This window comes from Pecten maximus, chromosome 1, assembly GCF_902652985.1.
Source record: "Pecten maximus chromosome 1, xPecMax1.1, whole genome shotgun sequence".
Taxonomy (NCBI): Eukaryota; Metazoa; Mollusca; class Bivalvia; order Pectinida; family Pectinidae; genus Pecten; species Pecten maximus.
In genome coordinates, this window is record NC_047015.1 from 49,144,248 (window position 1) to 49,164,715 (window position 20,468).

Sequence of the window (20,468 nt, forward strand, 5' to 3'; positions counted from 1 at the left end):
ACTGAAAATATATCACATTCTACCATTTTGTGGTTGTCAATGTGTTTTATATGAAAATACACCCGATGTCTCGGCTCCATTTTGTCTAGCTGTTCAAACGTTAGAACCTGATTCCATATAATTACAACCAGTACCACTGAAATATTACTGAAGATATAGCTGTTGTAACGTTTTGAACCAGATTCCATATAATTACCACTGAAATATTACTGAAGATATAGCTGTTGTAACAGAACCATATATTCCATATCATTACCACCACTCCAGTACCACTGAAATATTACTGAAGATACTGCTGTTCTATGTTAGAACGACACATTCCATATAATTACCATCGATATCAGTACCACTGGAATATTACTGAAGATACAGCTGTTCTGACTTTAGACCACAGATTCGATATAATTACCACCAGTACCACTGAAATATTACTGAAGATACAGCAGTTGTAACATTTGAACCACAGATTCCATGTCAGTACCACCAATAATTACTAAGATGAAACAGATACAAAGTGCATCTACCAAGGGTAAAATACACCCCTAGTTCCTGTTCTTTTACAAATGCAACTTAGGCGTCATCATGTAGCCATCATGGAAGCATATGTTTTGTGAAAGGGTATTAAATGATTTAAGAGCTTGAAGATTGTCACCTAGAGAAGTTTTCTAGATCTTATTCTATAAAGCCATAGTGTACATGATAAAATAGTCAACGGGTAAAAAATATGAATGTAGCGATTATATAATTATCTCCCCTGCTATTAAAGGCCAACCAATAGATGGTCAGGCAAGTGAAATTATGTACACCACAATTTCGAGATTGCCTGGCAGATTGAAGGTCAAAGGTCAAATTCACTTTATGAATTTTAAAATTTATAATTAGAAAATTCGCTTCTGGTTAAGCTCAAAATTCTATTGAGCTTTCACAGAAATCATTTATCTTGGTGACTTAGTAGGAGTAGGGGACTAATATATTTTTCTATAAATACTAACCAGAAGCAGGTACCTGTGATAAAACAGATAAATGACAAATCTCCACACACCAATAACATGTAACTTTTATTTTGATAAAATGTTTTCTGGTATTCATGCAAACACAAGTCTCTGGTAAAGCATGGAAAACTTGTTGCGTGAATCAATATTTAAAACAGACTGCATATAACAGTATACACATAATCCTTACTGATCTGCTGCTTGTAACATTAACAGATGTTTTACACTCAAGCTAAAAAAAATCTATGTACATAATTATGTAAAAAAATATTTTGGGGCAATTAGCACATAGTCTGTTTTCCACAAATTTCCCAGTGAATAATTGTGCAAAGAATGTCTGTTTTAAGATTTATTGCTAAACTCAATCCAGCTTTTCATTGAATCAGTCAGTTTAATTACATTATCTTCTGTAAAATATCAGCTGTGACTTAAAACAAATTTTAACAATCATGTGGCTCTCAAGCACACAACTCTACCAATGTCATCCAATACCAGACTCTCTATCACTTTCAAGCTTATCATTAACATTGTCATTTATTATTAGATTCAAGCTTATCATTGACATTGTCATTCATTATCAGATTCAAACTTATTATTGACCATGATTGGTATCATACACTGTATCTCACTGGGATGACACATTTAATAGAAATAATCAATTTCAACATCATCATGATTAGCGTTTTGCTTTTTATCACAATCAAAGCTCGTCAGTACCACCCAGGTCGACTGTTAATACTTCCTTTAGAGGTCCAAGACATCCTTAACTACGGAGATCATACTGGAGTGATTCAGGTCTCCTGTAATGGAATAGCTGCCGTGAGTGTCCTACAACAGAGAAGCTGTTGAGGGTGTCCTGTGGCTATCGAGAATCTCCGTGTGGCACTGAAGGCTTCCTGTAGAAAGGTACTCAAGGCAGATCATTTGCCTTTATTAGACATTCCTGTGTACTCTGCAGACCTCATCCATATCTTTCCTTGTCTTGGGCGATCTCGGCCTGTCTCCTCAAAATTTCGGCATTTTTCTTCTTAATCAGCAGTATTCTTGCGTCCAGATCGCTCAGGTGGCCAGGCGGTTCTAGTAATAGATAATTATACGAATGTTTTCAATTTTAAATTATTGACTAATTCAATAAATCTGTTCTCACTTAATAATTGATGTATACAATGATTATCAGGGCATCATCAGTACAATGCTGCCTAATATTGTATATCACTATACCTCACTAGAATTAGGCAGTTGACTTCACCAAATATAATGCAATACATGAAAAGTGATATTTTAACAAAAAAAAATATTGCAATATTTGAAGGTAAAAGGGACAAAGTTTAAATTAGTTTTTTAATTGTAAAAAGCCTTGAAATTATCATTATTATGAAACATATTTCACTCTGGGAAATAATAGTTAACCCCAACAGCAACCCTCAAACCAAATATTAGACCCCTAGTACAATTATTAAGGAGATTACTGATGTCTTTCAACACTAGCACCAGAAAATCATTAGATTTGACATAAAATGTCCAAAATGTTTAAGAGAACACTTTTTTCCCAACCCCCGAAACCAAATATCAGAACTCCAATTAAGTTATAAAGGAGTTTACTGATGCCTTTCAACACTTGCACCAAAAACTAGACATTTAGAAACCAACACCATTGCTGATGCCAACATAACAACATAAGCTCCCCTTCTCTTTGAGAAGCGAGCTAAAATTTGAAAAACCTATAAAGTCTACCTTTAGTAAGACAGACCATGTGCATCAGATTAGTGTAGAGAGAATTACTCCTCAAAACTTTTCCATTTACAGGCAGGTAGCTATAGAAGGATAAAGGACATCTTGATTCTTAAAAACTCTCTAACTTTATTGTGGAAAAAGATATATAGAAGCATATCCCTCCTATTTGTCAATATTCATAAAGCCTTAATGGTTTTACTCTTTATCATTTTACCTTTGAATACAATATACTTTATAGGGGAAATACCAGTTTCATATTTCTCTGCAATTGAACCCCCTCCTTCATTTTTGCAATAATCAATATTTAAATAAGCTAAAAGTGGTTAATAAATAAGCCTTTCCCAACCTCTGATACTAATTTTTTACACTAGAGAGTTACCTTGTAGGTTATTTAATATAAACAAGTAAAACTTAACATCCCAGAAAAGAGTTCACACTTGTTTGAACCAGAGTTGAAGGTCATGCTAAAAAAGCGGAACCGAAAACCAGCCTTAATTCATTAACAATATTAACAGTATTATCACAATACCAAATCTTACCTGTAACAGTTTGGGCTGGCTTTGGTGGCTCCTTATTAGCAACAATGGTCTTTTTCGGTAACTCGGTGTCAGTTGTTTCCACCCTTCGAGTGACAGTGAAGTCATGCTGTTGTCTGTCATCATTGTGTCGTTGCAGTTTAGCCTTCTTGTGATGAACAGGTTGCCCCAGACGGTCGTGAATGGACAATCTTTTTGGTGGTGAGGTTTCTTGTCTGGCTGCAAGACACATAACCAAAGAAACATTTAAATATTCTTCCAGATTTACAAGCATGTATATGTCCACAAATAAATCATAAAAAAACATACATGTATTAAATTTGTACAGTTGATAGAAAATATTTTCTTTGTTTCCAGAAGAAACATAAAAAAGATAAGTTAAGTTTATTTGATAATTATTTTTAATGCATCACGAAAAGTATTATAGGGATGACAGAGTTACCTCCCTTGATTCATGTTTGCTAGCCAAACCTCAAGAACAAGGTTTTTATAATAATAATGTTTAAGAAGCTTTCGTTACCTCTTGATGCTTCATCCCTCCATACAACCTTCGTGTGATGGCTGCCATCCTGGTTGGGTGACCTTGACCTGTCCTTCACCACCGACCTCTCCTTAAAACCTTTGTTATCAATAGTTACAGTAAAGTTCTTACTTTTAGCACTTGTACCCTCCTTCTCTTTTACTTTCTCCTCCTCACGCCTCTTCTTTGATTTACTCTTTCCTTCCTTCACGTGTTGTTCCTGTGAAGGTACATCCTTACTGTAGGAAGAATTTCCGTCGGAATCACTTTTTTTGGAACTTACAGAAACAAAACTTGTCAACAACTTTTTAGGAGGTATCTCCTTCTCATTATCTGCTTTTTCCTCCTCAAAATCCATGAATCTTTTCCTTCTCTGCTCTTTAACACTGGCCTGTTCAGTTACACCAACACTGTCCTTGTCTCTCCGGTCACCACCACTTTCTTTTTGAACGGCACGATTATTTTTCTCATGATCTTTCTGAACAAGTCTTTCACTATAGCTACTACCTTTGACAATGTCTTTCTGAACAGACCCACTGTCTTTATGAATGTCTTTCTGAACAGACCCACTGTCTTTATGAATGTCTTTCTGAACAGGTAAATTGCCTTTGTCACTGTCTTTCTGAGAAGGACGACTACTAGCAGCTTTGTCACTGTCTTTCTGACTAGGTTGATTTCCCTTGTCAGTATCTTTCTGAACAGGTCGACTAATAGCACTTTCATCATTGTCTTTATGTACATTTTGACTACCTTTGTCATCACTTTTGTAATGGGAACGATTTCCTTTATCATTGTCTTTTTGTCGATTACTTTTATCAGTCTCATATTTATTTGAATTATTTTTGTTTTCGTTGCCAGCCACCTCCACTGAACTTGAGAGTTTGTCACCGACACTAGGCCGTTCTCCATTCACATCCTTCAGAGATTTTTCTTTGCTGTGATTTTTTGATACAGTGTCAGAACTACTCACTTTACTCCAATTCTGATAGGTATAATGTCCTTCCTTGGAATCCTTGGAATCCTTTCTCTCTGTCTTTTTTGTCCGTATTTCTATCACGCCTTCTATCTTTTTCCGTAAAAGAATCTTTATCCCTATACCTATCTCTCCTGTCCCTCTCTCTGTCAAACCTTTCATCACTTCTGTCTCTATCTCTGCCTCTCCCATACCTTTCCTCTTGGTCATATCGACCCCTTTTATACCGATCTCCCTTAGAAGAAGCACTATTTCTACTCCTATCATTATCCTCCTTTCGGCCCGACATTCTATCCCTATTATAATCCTCCTCTCGTTTCCTAATTCTTTCCTCTGCTTCCTTTTGACGCTTAACCTTCTCCCTTTGCCTCCTCTCACGTTCGATGTCTGCCGTTTCTCGCTCTGTCTTCCTGGAGTTTTTGTTTCTCCACCCTTCTTCACTGGAATCACTATCGCTGGAGTCGTCAGAAGAACTACTGTCACTACTACTTGAGCTACTTGATTCACTTTCGGATGAGGACTCAACTGGTTTTTTACCTCTGTAAGATTTCTTGTGTTCCTGAACTTTTTCATTACTTTTCTTTTGTTTTGATTCGTTTTCTTTTCTAGTTGATCTTGTATCCAGTGACTTACTGGTCTTTTGCTGGGAAATTTCTTTTTTGTGTCCGTCTGAATTTTTATTGTCTTTTTCAATTTTTTTCTGTCTGGCCTCAAGTCTCTCACGTTCTTTCTCAAACATTTCTCTGCTTTTGACAGACTTTTTTGATTGCAATGATTTGTCATCTGAGCCCTTTTCCTTCCTATCAACTTTCTTACTGTCCTTTTTGTCTAATTTCTCTTCCATCCAATCCTTGGTGGAAACTTTCTTTTTTAATGCAGATAAATCTTGTATTGGGGATGCTCGTCTTTTATGAGGTGACCCTGACCTAGCAGAATCCCGACTTTTCACTTTCTCAAATGAAGCTGACCTTGACCTTCTGTTAGTAGGCTTTGACCTCTCAGATGATGACTTTGACCTGGAAGTAGTTTTCTTGGAGTAATCAGGAGAGCGAGTCCTTGTTGTTGCCGTCCTTGGCCTACTATTGGAATGAACAGGTGATTTATCATGACGATGAGCTGATTCCGGTGCATGATGTTGACCAGACGTTGAATGAGGCGACTTTTGTCTCTTGGAGCTCTTTTCATCTTGGTGCGTGTTAAGTTTTACTTCATTTTTATTTTCAGCTGGTTTCTCTAGTTGTGCAGCATTTGGACCAAAAATATATTCTGGTCTTAACATTGAAACCTTTCCAGAAGGCCTAGCTATTGTCTCCGACTTTTGAGAAGTTCTAGATGAAGAATATTGTTCTGGTGAAGGACTTCTTCTTGACGATTTCAACCTTGGTGATTTGGACCGGTGTGATTTTGACCGGGGAGATTTAGACTGCGGTGATTTTGACCGAGACTTGGTCCTTGATATAGTTTTTGTTTCAATAATTAGCCGACCACTGGAGGATGTAGACAACTTAGAGGAATATTTCACAGTTCTGCTTTGAGAGATACTCTCATGTGATTTGTCACTGGCTTTTGGCTGTACACTTTTCCCATCTTTTTCCGTTTTACAATGTTCGTCCTCTTTGCTAATTGTTCTTCTAACATATTTCTCTTTAGCTTCAGGCTTAGTCACTTCTGTGGAATGAACACTAGTGTTTGTATTTATAATTTTCCTACTTTCGTTTTTAGTTTGGACGGTGTCAGGAACTGGTTTTATGTCTTTTTTCATTTCACACACCACATCAGCATTTTTGCTCTTTTCTTCCGGAAGTTTCTTTGAAGTATCCTTTTCATTGCTGCCTGGATTTGAACTGCTGCTGCTGCTGTCACTAGACGAGGACACATTTTTATCGTTCTCATCAACGGAAGAAGCTGAACTAGCTGAGGACTCATCGTCTGACACTTCCTGTTTATTATCTTTTATCTCCTCCTCTTCATCACTACTCTGATTATCCTCGTCATCTTCGGAGTTCGATTCATATCTTGAAAATTTGTCTACCACTGTAAAAAAAAAAGAAAACAAAACTAAAAGCATTCACTCACGACACAAGAACACAATCTTCCAGGATATTTGGGTTACACACTTGGGAATTAAAATACATTCTGATTTGCCTCTCACAGAATGTATCATTGGAAAATAAAAGTTTTTTTTTAACTTTTAACTTGAAATTCTTTTGCCATAACTCATAACTATTTTTCTAGATCTGACCTTTCTAATACTTCATTAACAATGTTCAGACAATAAATCTATACCATTATAAAGGAGGATGGGGAGTAAGCATGGTTGTATTTTTTATTTTGTTAGTCAGATTTATGGTTTGATAACTATTAGTGTTAATAAATTGGTTCAACGTCTGTTTTGTTAGAGGTTGGAGTAGGATGTAAGTGCCAAAAAGGTTCTACCTTTTTTGTTCAAGGCTGGATTAGATTTTTTCTGCTAGGGTGATTGTATATTTTGTTTGATCAGTTTCTGTATGAGGGTGTACCTTGGTTTTTTTTTAGAGGTTGATGTAGGTTGTATTTGTTGTTTAATTAGTGTCTGTATGAGGTGCACCATTTGTTTTGTTAAAGGTTGGGGTAGATTGTATTTTTTTGTATTTTAAGTTTCTGGATGAGGGCTTTCCTTGTATTTTATCAGAAGTTGGGGTAGGTTGTATATTTTGCATTATAAGTTTCTGTATGAGAGTGTACCTTGGGTTTTGTTAGAGGTTGCTGTAGATTGTATATATTTTGCATAATAGGTTTTCTGTATGAGGATGTACCTTTTGTTTTGGTAGATGTTGGGGTAGAGGTTCCACTCTTGTCATCAGACCCCACCCACTTGTCCTGGGGACGGACCAGTTGTGTGTCTGACTTGCTTGATTGTTCTTTCTCCATTGGTAATGTGTGGATTTGGACCAGATTACTGCTCCTGTTGCTCCCTGTAGTTTGGCCTCGGTCATCCCGATGTCGAGATGAGTATGAATTGTTTGAGTAATTTCGCCTGCTGTCGCTGTAATGATGGTTGCGATCATCCCGGTAATGACGCTCATCCCTATGGTGGTAGCTAGTGTGCTTTCTGTCAGTTGCCTGTGAGAAGTAAAAGTAGAATAGAAAACACAAAATGTGAAAGAAAGTAAAGTACAAACAAAATACAGAGACAAAATTTCTTGTATTGATGCAGGTGGCCAAATAATCAGTTGAAATATTGTCAGAAGCCGGAGATTTAAAACCATATCAGCAAGTATCGATTCATATTTTCAACATCTGAAAAGCATAAAGAGTACAAAATATTTACAAGAAACCAATAAAGTTAAATATGGTAAAACTGACTGAAAAAAAACTTTGTTGATTATCTAAGTCTGTACCAACTGTGAAAACTGACACGTTCTATGACCTCAGACATCATAGGAACAAAAATCATATTTTCAAATCATCATCAAATTTACGTTATTTGTTGACAATATATAATATAAACCATTAGTGCTGGGAATCGCCATGATATTGAAGATCGATTATCGGGCTGTCAAGATCGATCGATAATGGACAATATATAATATAAACCCATTAGTGCTGGATCGCCATGATATTGTAAGACGATATGGGCTGTCAAGACGATCGAAATCGATTATCGGCTGAAATGGTTTTAAGTAGGTCAGACCACGGTTAACTAAATTCTGGAAAGTCCGGATTTCCGTCAATATTAGCAAATTAGTATAGCCTTTGATACAAAACGCTGCACGACCACGATTACGAAGGTAGCTAAAACGCTTGAATGCTGGCGTGGTTCAAGCGGAGACATAACAAAGAACAAGCGAAATGGATGTTTTATTTTGGTTTATTGAAAATAAAGCATTCATAACAACAGTACGTCTTCTGAATAACTTCAGCCATTCAAATAAGAAACATATGAAACGATCTATTCATAGCCATTTCACAATCGATCTTTTAAGTGCAAAATCGATTATCGAATCGATCTTGGGTCCAACTCGATTTAATCAATGTTTCCGGTTATCGGTACACCACTATAAACCATCACAGCAGAACATCTGTATAATGATTGGCTCACTAGTTATGAGATTATATTAAGGTTAATCCCCATTTTCCTGGCCTAGATTTTCGGCATTATTACTATTCACACAGATCTCAAGAATCTGGGATAATCCAAAGATTGGATACTCTGTATATACTTTACAATAGAGGAGTTTGGAAACACATTCATCCATATCTAAAATTACTGCTGAATAACACTCATTATTTTACACTTACCGAGGATGTACTGTCACTCCTAGATTTCTTTGAAAGTAGTGCTGCCTTTCTGAGAGCTGTTAACTCGTCATCCTCGTCCGACTGTTCACCTTCATCCTGCGATGATCGAGTCCTGTTCTGTAATCAAAAGAGCAAGCTATCTTTCTAGAGATGTTAACTGTTTCCTATGAGCTCGTATATCCTTGTTTACCGGCATGATGTACCACTTTTAATTTTGTGCTAATTTCTCTCCTATCACCCTGCATACTCTAAGGTTTCAAAGCAAAGACACTGGGATCATCCTATCTGCCAATACTCACCCAGGTGTTGGGTCTACCTTACATACTCTACTGGCAATAAACCCCAACCCTTATGGGAAATAAAGGGATTTTGATGGGAGTAAGCTTATTACCAAATGAACCAACTTACATTTTCAACACAGGGCTTTTTCTCACAGATTTGGGAAAGGGCCTTTTTGTCTCATTTTGGGAAGAAAATTGGTAAATTGGGAAAGAGATTTTCAGGAGTTAATTGAAAATTTTGGAAATTTGGCTTAAATATGAAATAATTTCAATTGGGAATGGGGCCCCATTAACAGCCCCAAAAGATCCCAGAAAAATCCCTGCAACAACTGTAAAATACATGAAATAGGAGCTCAGGAGAGCTATAGGATATTGTACGTGGAGTGTTTTGAAGTAAAGTTATCTTACATCTTTTCCTGAACTCATACAAGTGTGATCCCCATGATCATCATCCCAATAACTTTCTATTGACCACAAATTAGAATTGCGATAATGTACATGCTTACCGTCTTCATCGATGCCAAAACAGCATTCCTCAATGCTACCAAGTCCTCCTGAAAACATATATGATAGATGTATCACAGACGAGTATGCATATATTTCATGCATGTTGTTTTGATAACAATAATACTGACACTTAAGAACATGCAGAGCATCCAATGGTATCACTTTTAATACAAACAGTGTCAGATCATTAATTGTGTCCACATTTATTTTTACATTAATTTACAAGATCATTGAAAATAACACCAGCATAAATATTTCTCAGTCAAACACCACTCTGTCTAAACTCAGAAACTCTTGGTTAATGTTGAAAAAAACCTTGTGCGTGATGACTAAGCTTTCCATTTTGATCAAATGCAAAATCTTGACCATAGATATGTTTTGGCTTTGACAAATACCAAAGATCAGAATAATGGAGGGGCTAAAAAGAAATGTATACAGTAGACTTTGTGAAAATCATAAATGGGGTTATGCTATATATATATCAGTAATGTCAGATTATTCTTTAAATTTTCATACGAGTCTTGGGTGATCAATTTGCTTAAAAATATTATCTCTGATACTCACATATATATATGTAAACATAAATGACACAACAAGGCAATTCCGGTTGATTATTGATACACAATGTCATTATCAAGTTGAACTATATATATATATATGTTCATGAATTAAAAATGATGGTACAATGTAGTGTACAGGACAAGATAGTACAGCTATATACAGTATTAGTATGTGAAACTTACTAGTGATCATGAAAATTCAGTTATTTCGCTGTACTGAACAACATTGATACTACTTCTCGAAATACACTAGATGACAACCAGCTGATGACAATGTTATCTACATATAGATCCAGATGTTACAGTGGACCTCTAAGCCTAGTCTATTATATTGTCTACATTTTTATCACAGCTGTCGACACCTATACAAACACGTTCTCAAACATTATACATTGTCATATCAGTGACACGACATAGATTCTATTTAAAATTCTTTCTATGGTAGAACTTAGATTAGTTTTGAAATAGTTCATCGCGTTATTTTCTAATCCACGTTGTGCAAAGAGAAAGTACCGAGTTCAAGATAAACGTGTTTTTTTAGCTGCAAGCAGATGTTTACAGGTTGAAATACACTGTGCCATAGTCTTGATATGTACACCGCGCATTCAGTTTTATAAACAGCAAATAGTTGTTACACTACGACAAATGTGCAAGAACCCAGACAATGCATAGCGCAGTCATTTCTCTTCATATCACGGAGTAAATTTTACCTCATCTTCGGACGCCATCTTGAATGATCTGCTTTCTGTACGTAATGAATACACGTGGTTCGATTTCCCGATCGCCTGAAATGTCAGTCGTAGTCTGCCCGTACCAAAGTTTGGGTTCGACGCCCAGACGTGACAAATCTTTTTTTTTTCTCACTCTTTTTTGTTTTACTACCTCACCTCTTGTTTACAAAGTAGTTTTTCCTTTATTTATTGTAAAATATTTTCACAACCTGAAATGATATTATTAAGATATGACGTTAAATAAATTTTGGAGAGTTGATCTAAAACTGCCTTTGAGATTAATGTCATAGGATATTCGACAGGAAAAATATTTGTCTAATTTTCATGGAAAATCCTCAAGTTAAGCTAATAATTTTTTTGAAAAATGCCTAATATTGTTTCTTTTCACTGTCATAATCATAATTAGGGGATATTGACAATTGTTTTCTGCCATACCAATAATAATCAACTAATTTTCAACATACAAAAATCACATTCCCCGTGTAATATTTCAGGTAAAGAATGTTTCATCATTACACATTTTATCAATTAAAACATTTTTTTTTATGATATTTATCACAGAATCCTATGTTTAAATCAGTTGCAATCTATTTCCTGTACTTTTTGTTCTAAAATCCTCCACACTGGACTGAAATGTCAAAACTAGCAATAACTGTGATGTTACTGGTTACAGTGGTAGGTACACAGGTGCTAATGACAATTCATTTTACCTTTGGATATTGATATATAGATATGTACATGCATTTGAAATTATACTTCAGTTCCAGATTTACCCAGTTGCAAAAACATGTAGTACATTGTACAGCCCTAATGAGGAATATTTTGTATGTTGTCTAGGATGGTATTCATGCAAAGATTTAATAAATGTTTATCAAGTCTATTTTTAATCAGATGTTGTACTCAGAAAAGCTTAGAGGATACCTCTACATTCCCTTTTTATCCGATATTGACACTTATACAACTACAAGAAATTTCTTTTTCACTTTGATGACTATGAGGTCAAATGTCATTTAGGTCACGTACAGTTATCTGGTCGAGTAAGTCTGAACCTGTGCCCATGCTTGCTGATCGGGTTGAAATTCAGAATTATTTTTCAAAAGTACCTGGTAGGTCAAAGGTGACAGTAAAGGTCAGCAGGTCAGCAAATGTAGACCAAATAGAAAGGTCTTGTGACAAGGATCACAGGTCAAATATGGGAGCCCTTTTTTTTTTTTTTTTTTTAATACCAGTAGGTCAAAAGTCAAATTCAAGGTTAGAAGGTCCACAAATTTGACCCATGGAAAGGTCTTGTCACAGGGTACACACATGTGAAATAACTGTCTTACAAAAACTATCATCTAGCAGTCCGAGGACAAGGCAGACACTGACACCAGATCTGACAAGGACACCAGTGGTAAAGCAATAGCTGCCATGGACGTCATCCTGGCAAGCTTAAAAAATATTATACAGTATTAAGCTTGATCTATAACCAACATTAAGATATATTTCTACAATATTGCAACTTTTGTGCAACAGGGGAGGTACATTACAAAAACTCAGTTCAACCAGTGCCTCTCTGTATTGGCATTGAATGCGTTGGGAAAGCATTAGTAAAAGTACACAAAACTTAATTACTTCATATGAATTGCAGGTAATGTATAGAAACGTCCAGTGAAAAAACAAGACAAACTCAATGTATCTCATTTGTACTAGTATTATTTTTTATAAAAATAACAACTGTCACATTGTCTGTTAAACAGCATGAGTATGTATACGTATACAATTTCAAATCATTCTAACATGAACATAAACATTCATATGCAAGGTACATAAAACATCAAATTGATTTTGAAGACTTGAATTTAACTATTTCAATAAAATTTTATGTAAAGCAATAAATCAGTACATTTAGTCATGCACCATTGAATTCTAGATTACCTGTATAATTATTTCATTAACAATTATTTTGAAACACTATCTATACAGTAAATTTATAAAAGGAAACCGTTCTGTCACACAAAACATGCAGATCTAGAATTGATGAAGATGTAGACATAGAAAATGATGTCATCGTTCTAATCACAATTTGACTTAGTGTTAAAGATACTTTTTCTTGGTAATCACAATTGTATAAGCATGTCACTTGCCAAATGTTCCTTATTAGACAATGTAGTGAAGAAGATTTTACTTTTCCCTCATTTTTATACTGAACATGCAAAACCAGTATGTATGTACCTAGAATTCAAAAAATGAAAATCATTGCATGGTTTGATGGGTTTGTATTGTTTGTTTTGTTTGTTTTAGTTCAACGTCCTATTAACAACCAGGGTCATTTAAGGACGTGTCAGGTTTTGGAGGTGGAGGAAAGCCGGAGTACCCGGAGAAAACACACTGGTCTATGGTCAGTACCTGGCAAGAGACTTAAAAGGGTGCTATCAAAGACATTTTACTGAATTATTCCATGACATTTCAACAATTTTACCAATTTTCAAGTTTTGATGTCATCAACAATGGAGCTTACCTCAAGTTACCTGGTGATGAACAAGCATCCATTCTCTGTTTGAAAAGCAAGCTATGCTTTCAAAATATTGTGAAAAAATTCAGTTTTGTCTATGCCTAAATGGCTATTACTTGACTTTTAATGTCTAAAACATTAATTACATTTTCAAAATGTTTTCTTACCATAAGTGAAACACTTTGTTCCTCTCCACAGCACTATCACGTTTACCTTAAGTTTATAAGACAAAATATCAACAAATTATCTGCAAATAGTCCACAATTACAAAATACATAACAATCTTGCATGTAGCAATGAAATCAATTTGGATTCCCTCATTGTTGTTGTAGTCCCAGAATCCTGTGTAACGGGGACACATCACACAATCTGTTCCTGGACTGGTATCATCATACTAGTTTGTCATTTCCTCCAGTCGTATACCCATGCTAACCACAAATCACCAGAATTCCGGGAATCGGAAGACTTAGATCCTCCTGACGATCAGCATGATGAAGGGTGACTGTTTACTATTTTCTGAAATCTTAAACCTAGAGATATTGTAGATTCAGATCCGCTGTCTTTAGCCACACACTTTCTACAGTGTAAAACATGTAACCATCTGGTTTTCACATAGAACATATGCTGTAAAAGTCTTATGTCAATTGATGTATCATTGTGCATTTACACTGAGGAAAGCTAGATGACCTTTCGGACACTTGTTAGCATAATGACCTTTCTCTCCACACTGAAATGTAAAAAAAAAATGTTTGTCACTTTTTATCATAAGATCAAATCTATCGGAAACTGAATAGGTAAAGAATGAGAAACCTACCAGTATACATGTTTAATACAAACATTTCAAAATGTTAAGAAGTTTATTTGATACTTTTTTAATAAATACATTAAAAAAAAGATATTACTTTAATATATGGGATTTGCTGTTAGCAAGTCTAACAATGATGTTATATCTGAAATTCTTCCTCTTGCTAATCACAGGAAAATGAAAAAAAAAAATTATCATTTTATTTCAATTGATTTTTTAATAGGTATGCATATTCATACACCTTAATCCATTGAGAAGACAAATCTCCTCTCCCTGTCCTATTTTGAAATTACTCTTCTTTAAAAGATCCTTAACCTCCATCTTGGCTATCAAAAGTTAAAATTCGCCCAATGCAGCTTATGAAGGCAGATCATAACCAGAGGCCTGTGAAGTTATTTTAGCTCTGATAATTGTATTTGCAGTGCAATATTGTGTTTCTTAATATCTTTTTTTTTATTTCAGACCATGACATTTTAGAAAGTTTCATTGTAAGCATGCAAAAAAAACCTACCTTAAAACAGGTGACTTGATCGAGCGGTCGTCTGGGATCACTGCCATCTCCTCGATCTGTGTGACTGTGGGAGTCTGAGTGCTGTGTCTGTACATTAATGGGTCTACCAATCGGTGAAGAGTGTATTATATTTGGCTGAAAAATTGGTGTTAAAACAATATCAATCACATATGTCACTGAAAAAGTAAATGTTAACACAGTATCAGTCACATAAGTCATAAAAAAATCAGTGTTAAAATAAATCAATAAAACCCAAAAATGAATTGCCAATGAAAAATGCAGTACAGAACACCAATGCTGGCCAATGCTGGGATACAAATGTATTATGACATGACAGAAATTCTGAAAATGTCAACTGAGATTTTCAAGGAATAACAAGACTATTATTGTAAGTACCTATATAGGGGGGACTCAATCTCCGAGATAGACTCAGAATTTGTAAACCAATAAACCCCTTCAAAAACCATCATCCTGGTAACACTTGAGTATGTTGTGATTAAGCCACTCCACTTATTTAATCATATTCAAATTCCTCCCAAATCACTTACATACCTCTTGGTACTGTAAATGAAGTTATTTTCGCAGGTGGTTAATTTTGCGATTTCGATACGTAAACTATACCCGTGGGGTAATTATTGCAATCGACCCACCTTCGTTTGTAGTTCATGTTTACTCAAATTAATATCAAAATAATACACATGGGGGAATTTTTTGCGATCAAAAGGGATCCGTGTAATTAGCGTGTATTTCCCCCCGTGAAAATTTTCACATTTACAGTATCAATACTCACAGCAAAGCGTCCAACTGATCAACCTGGATACATTTACCTGACATTGGCTCTTCACCTGAGTTTAACAAAATACTGTATAGTGATTACCTACATCACACCACTTTCTGGTTTACAGTACATTCTTACCTTTCCGTCAGCATTCTTGCCCTTGGGACAGCTGATAGCCTTGTGGCCTGTCTCACCACACATGTGACAAACAATTGTAGCCTTTTTAGCTTGTGTTGTTGGATCATATGTTGGAAGGTCAAAGTTCGGACTAAAATGAAATGTAATTAAAAGTTTTAAAAGATCACTACAAGGGTAACATTTTGCTGTTTTATTATAAAGGAAAAATACATGCATGCATATATTTTCTTTTTACTGTCATAGATAACTAAATACGGTAAACCTCCGGTTAGTTTGAACAAAATTAAATAAATATTGACGAACCTGTTCGAATTATTCGAAATTATGCTTCAGAAAATATGCGTGAGTTCGAACTATTCGAGACAATATCGGCGAAAATCTCGGCAGAGTAAAATCATTAGACACAAACACATCCATCATAAATCTGATACGTAACAACGGCGGCCTGAACAATGGCACATTTATAAGTAAGTAAAATGATAGTTTTTCATTTAATTCAATATTAATTGATCGTTAAACGTTCTTCATTTCGCGATAATTATGATGGTTTTTGCGCGAAGCCGCTCGCGGATCGGCTACAGTAGGCCCCAAAACAGTACAGTACACGTTTCATTTGTGACACAAAAGTTAAACATTTGTACAGTATAATCTTTGCATGATTATATTTTTTATCTGAATGAGAAACTATCACTTTATTATTGTAATAAATGGTCTCTTAAATACATCAAAAGCAGTTTTCATAACCTGTTGTCACTGCTGTAAAAATAGGCGATATGTGCTGGTAAAATTAGGTCAGAACATCAACATGTCTGCTTTTAAATATGCCCAGTCGTATTATCTACAAAACATAGTTGATACCTGCAAAATTATCCATCACTAATTGGGACACCTGTGGATTGTTTTGACTGGATATGAATGCTCTTCACGTCACTCGGCACGATCGGGCGGCCGATCCTTTCAACTTTACCGCAAGCGACACCTCGCGTGGCCTGCTTACCTAGCGTGAGGTCGCAGGTTTTCAGGTAATACCTTGATTGACAATACTTAAGAGATTGTCCAGTCACAATTAAATAATCATAATGCTAAGCTAACACTAGTTATATGTGAAAATATACGGACGATTTCTTAGTTTGCCATACACAGCGCGAATACAAATATCGCATGTTATTTATACATTGTCGGGGCCTAAATTTTGCAATCAGCTGTCTCGTGCGTGGTGTATTTTGCAATGTAACAAAAACTGAATTAAAGCTAAAATATGTGGCATATATTAAATCACAGACGCATTCTAATGATCACGCATACAATCTTATAACCTAAACGTGCTTGTTGATCAAATTTAAATCTTGGCATTTTTTCTGGGCCGGTCATCGGGGCCGGGTCGTCGCGAGCTATTCAATGGAGTTTGCCGGAAAAAATGTTACTTTACGTTCTTCATTTGACAAGTTCGAACTATCCGAAATGGTGTCAGTTATAAACAGCCAGTGTTCGAACTATTACTAGCTAAAAAATTACTGTTTTTCTAGAAAAAAATGTGTGTTCGAACTATCCGCGTGTTCGAATTAATGGGAGGTTTACCGTAACTAGATATCTGTAAATTCAGGAAAATGAATCCTTTATATTACTAGGGTAGGACTTGTGTTTCTTTACAAATGCTCAAATTTTAAAATTTAAATAAGCCATTCATTTCAGCTTATGCTTTTGTGAAATACTTACTGCATAAATTTACACTTTGGTCCATCTAAACAGAATCCTTGTAAGTAGCACTGACATAGCACTCTGCGTACGTGTCGGTTTTTACATTTGGGACCTGCAGAACATCAATACTGGGTTAACCGACATTCATTATACGATACATCACATAATAAAAAGCTTGAATACTGCAAATTAGAGTGTCACAATGCTGGGAAATGTTTTATATCACTATAATGATGACAGAAATGTAATGTGATAATGCCGATATATATTGTGATATTTTTGATGTTCTATTTTTTCTACAGAATAAAAGCTACTGTTATGTACTATGAAAGATGACAATTTAATCAAGTAGGCTAATTACCTGGTATAGCTTCATGTATTCAAATTTTCTTTTTAGCACAGCCTGAAATCAGTGCCTCATTAACAGCATTTCTTTGCTGCTTTTTTTTTCTTAATCTTATATTTGCAGCCAAATGACATAATACACTTTTGAGAGCACTATGGTCCTATAGTTTTGTTGGCTCAAAATTACAGTGCCATCCCTGACAAAGGGTTTGGCACTATCTCATACTCATAACTAGACAAACCACAGAACTAGCAGTTTAATGGTTGATTCCAAACTCACCATGTCGACAGAAGCCTCGGTCATACCATGGACAATCTTTGATTTTAGCTGAGGGGTCTATGTGTAGAAATGGGCATTCCTTGTTGTTGCATTCACCTATAATGGAAAGAACAGATACAAAACTTCAGCGGCAGATCCACAGAAAGTATAATAACATTAGTATGTATCAGGTACCGATCGCGAGTACTGCACAATTTGCACAGGGAAATATTGAAGCTGCAAATTCTATTACCGGTAATACCTGATTTACCATTTCACCAAAAGGTTTGTTTTCTTTTTTTGCTTCATATTATCAATTAATTTTTAGTTGTACAATGCTTTAATCCTAGATATTTTGTCAATACTCACATGTCCAAACTTGTGGGGTTCAATATTATCAAACTTTTCTATGAAGCTTAAGGCTACTCAAGAGAGCAGAGAAAAACGGCATTTAGATATTGATATACATGTATAGGTTCATTTATTATCATTATAGGTGTTACATTTGGAACAAAACAGGTGGCCTTATCAAGAGGTCCTGCTATATACATATAGGTGGCTCCTTTTTATGGCAGGCTTGACTTATAACATGTACTTACCAAATTTGGAGAAAAAATAGCACTCAGGCATTTTTGATAAATCATATTCATGTAGAAACTCGCAGTCATCTCCCTTTTTACAGAGGCCTCTCAGCCAATGTTTACACACCACAGTTCTGTCCCCTTTGATGTGCCGATATGGACAGGCTGTTCCCTTGCTACAGATGTTACTCAGGTAAAATGTACAAATAGCTGCACCAGACTCTGTAGAAAAATAAGAAGTATGTCAGGTCCATAGAAATACTGAGTAGTTCATTACAAAACTTTTGTTATGATATAATGTAGTGAATCTGAGCTAGGGCTTATCACCGTCTGTTTGCTATCGCTAAATAATTTAGAACATATCCAAGCATCACAAGCTCAGGTGGACCAGACTAGGCAATATTATGAACTGCTCAAGTCAAAGCAGTTAACTTAACATTTCTTAATTTTTATTAAACATACACATTTTGAAATCAGTTTTGGAAGATAACATCATCAAAATAATGTTTAAATTAACAAAGAATATTTTATCTTAATGCAAAAAAATGTGATGAGTTATGACTACAGCAGGCCTACTGTATATACAATACATTCATTAAGCCTTTTTTCATTTGGTGACCCAGCTTCTAAGCACCCTTTCAGGTTTAATATAAGGCTTTCATTTGATGATATATTTGACCACAGCACTGCAGGCTGGCAACACCGATCATCTTAGCAGAATTTAGAAGTTCCTTATTAAAGTTCCCTCCTTTAATCTGATAATGGCTTATTTTTTCAATATTTTGACAGGTCGGGGAGAAGTCCTGATGAAATTTCAATTTTTACACAGTTATCGTAGCAACCAAGGACATGGATTATGTACCTACCGACCATAACTCTCGCTTTTGTCAGGTATGCATTTTCTGGCGGAAATGCTTCAATTTGCTACTGTTTATATAGCTATATATAGCTATTATAGTGGAATACCACTATAATAGTGAAATCAGGACTTCTCCCCGACCTGTTTGATATGTGCATGAACAACCAATACATACTATCCATCCCCGGAAACGGCAGAGGTTGTGACCCAAGTTGCTGCTCCAGTGCCATTTCAATGTCGAATCGCATGTGGGTAACTGAAGCTACGATTTCCTGCATCTTGATATTATTTTGATTCCCCACAATATTCACTTTTCTCTCGTGTATTCCTTAAGCGTCTCGATGATGCTGAACGCGATATAAATCTGGATCAGTCACACGCTTTACAGTAATGAGAGGCTTTTGAGTGCATTGTGCAGGTGCAATAAAATAAAGTTTAGTTTTTTTTACTAAATCACTCATAAAGATAAAGAGATATGTTGCGCATCTTCTATGTAAATCGCAAACGAAAAAGTGAACCATTTTTTTCTACAGGCATTAGTGATGTTTAGATATTTGTTTTCTTGAAACAATTCTTCAACCTGTAACTCAATAGGGAAAACATTATATAAACTAGACTCTAGCTATATAAGCCTATACTGGATGTTTCTTCACGGATATGAATCATTAGTTGATATTTGTATCTCTAAGTATATTATGTCGTCATAACATGGAACACTGTCTGTGTGATTTTGCTATGTTTTTTGTTTTTTTTGTAAATAACATGTTTTTGAGTTACACTTACCGACAAGAATTGTTTGCATACACATTTTCACACATCTTTAAATAAAAATCATGAAAGGCTATCATATGCATTTTAATTCATACATAACCAATGTTGCATCTA

General features: G+C 35.4%; 1 protein-coding gene and 1 pseudogene across 1 annotated transcript; both read right to left on the reverse strand.

Moving 5' to 3' along the window:
* Positions 1-1,039: 1,039 nt before the first annotated feature.
* Positions 1,040-11,150, reverse strand: LOC117336651 (annotated as a pseudogene).
* A 1,642-nt stretch (positions 11,151-12,792) lies between these two features.
* Positions 12,793-19,925, reverse strand: LOC117336662 (cleavage and polyadenylation specificity factor subunit 4-like). Its single transcript, XM_033897274.1, has 7 exons — positions 19,759-19,925; positions 18,743-18,946; positions 18,165-18,260; positions 17,558-17,651; positions 15,842-15,971; positions 14,926-15,060; positions 12,793-14,336 (listed from the first exon to the last, which is right to left on the reverse strand). Exons 1-7 carry the CDS (start codon positions 19,859-19,861, stop codon positions 14,262-14,264), a joined length of 837 nt encoding a protein of 278 aa, XP_033753165.1. The 5' UTR covers positions 19,862-19,925; the 3' UTR covers positions 12,793-14,261.
* Positions 19,926-20,468: the final 543 nt, after the last annotated feature.

What these genes read in the sequence shown, in the direction of transcription:
- LOC117336662 (XM_033897274.1), bottom strand. Translation starts at nt 19,861, where the DNA reads ATGCAGGAAATCGTAGCTTCAGTTACCCACATGCGATTCGACATTGAA. An exon ending in CCGAGGCTTCTGTCGACATG is followed by an intron (nt 17,652 to 18,164) that starts GTGAGTTTGGAA and finishes GATGTTCTGCAG; the next exon opens with GTCCCAAATGTAAAAACCGA. An exon ending in GCAAGAATGCTGACGGAAAG is followed by an intron (nt 15,061 to 15,841) that starts GTAAGAATGTAC and finishes CCAATTTTTCAG; the next exon opens with CCAAATATAATACACTCTTC.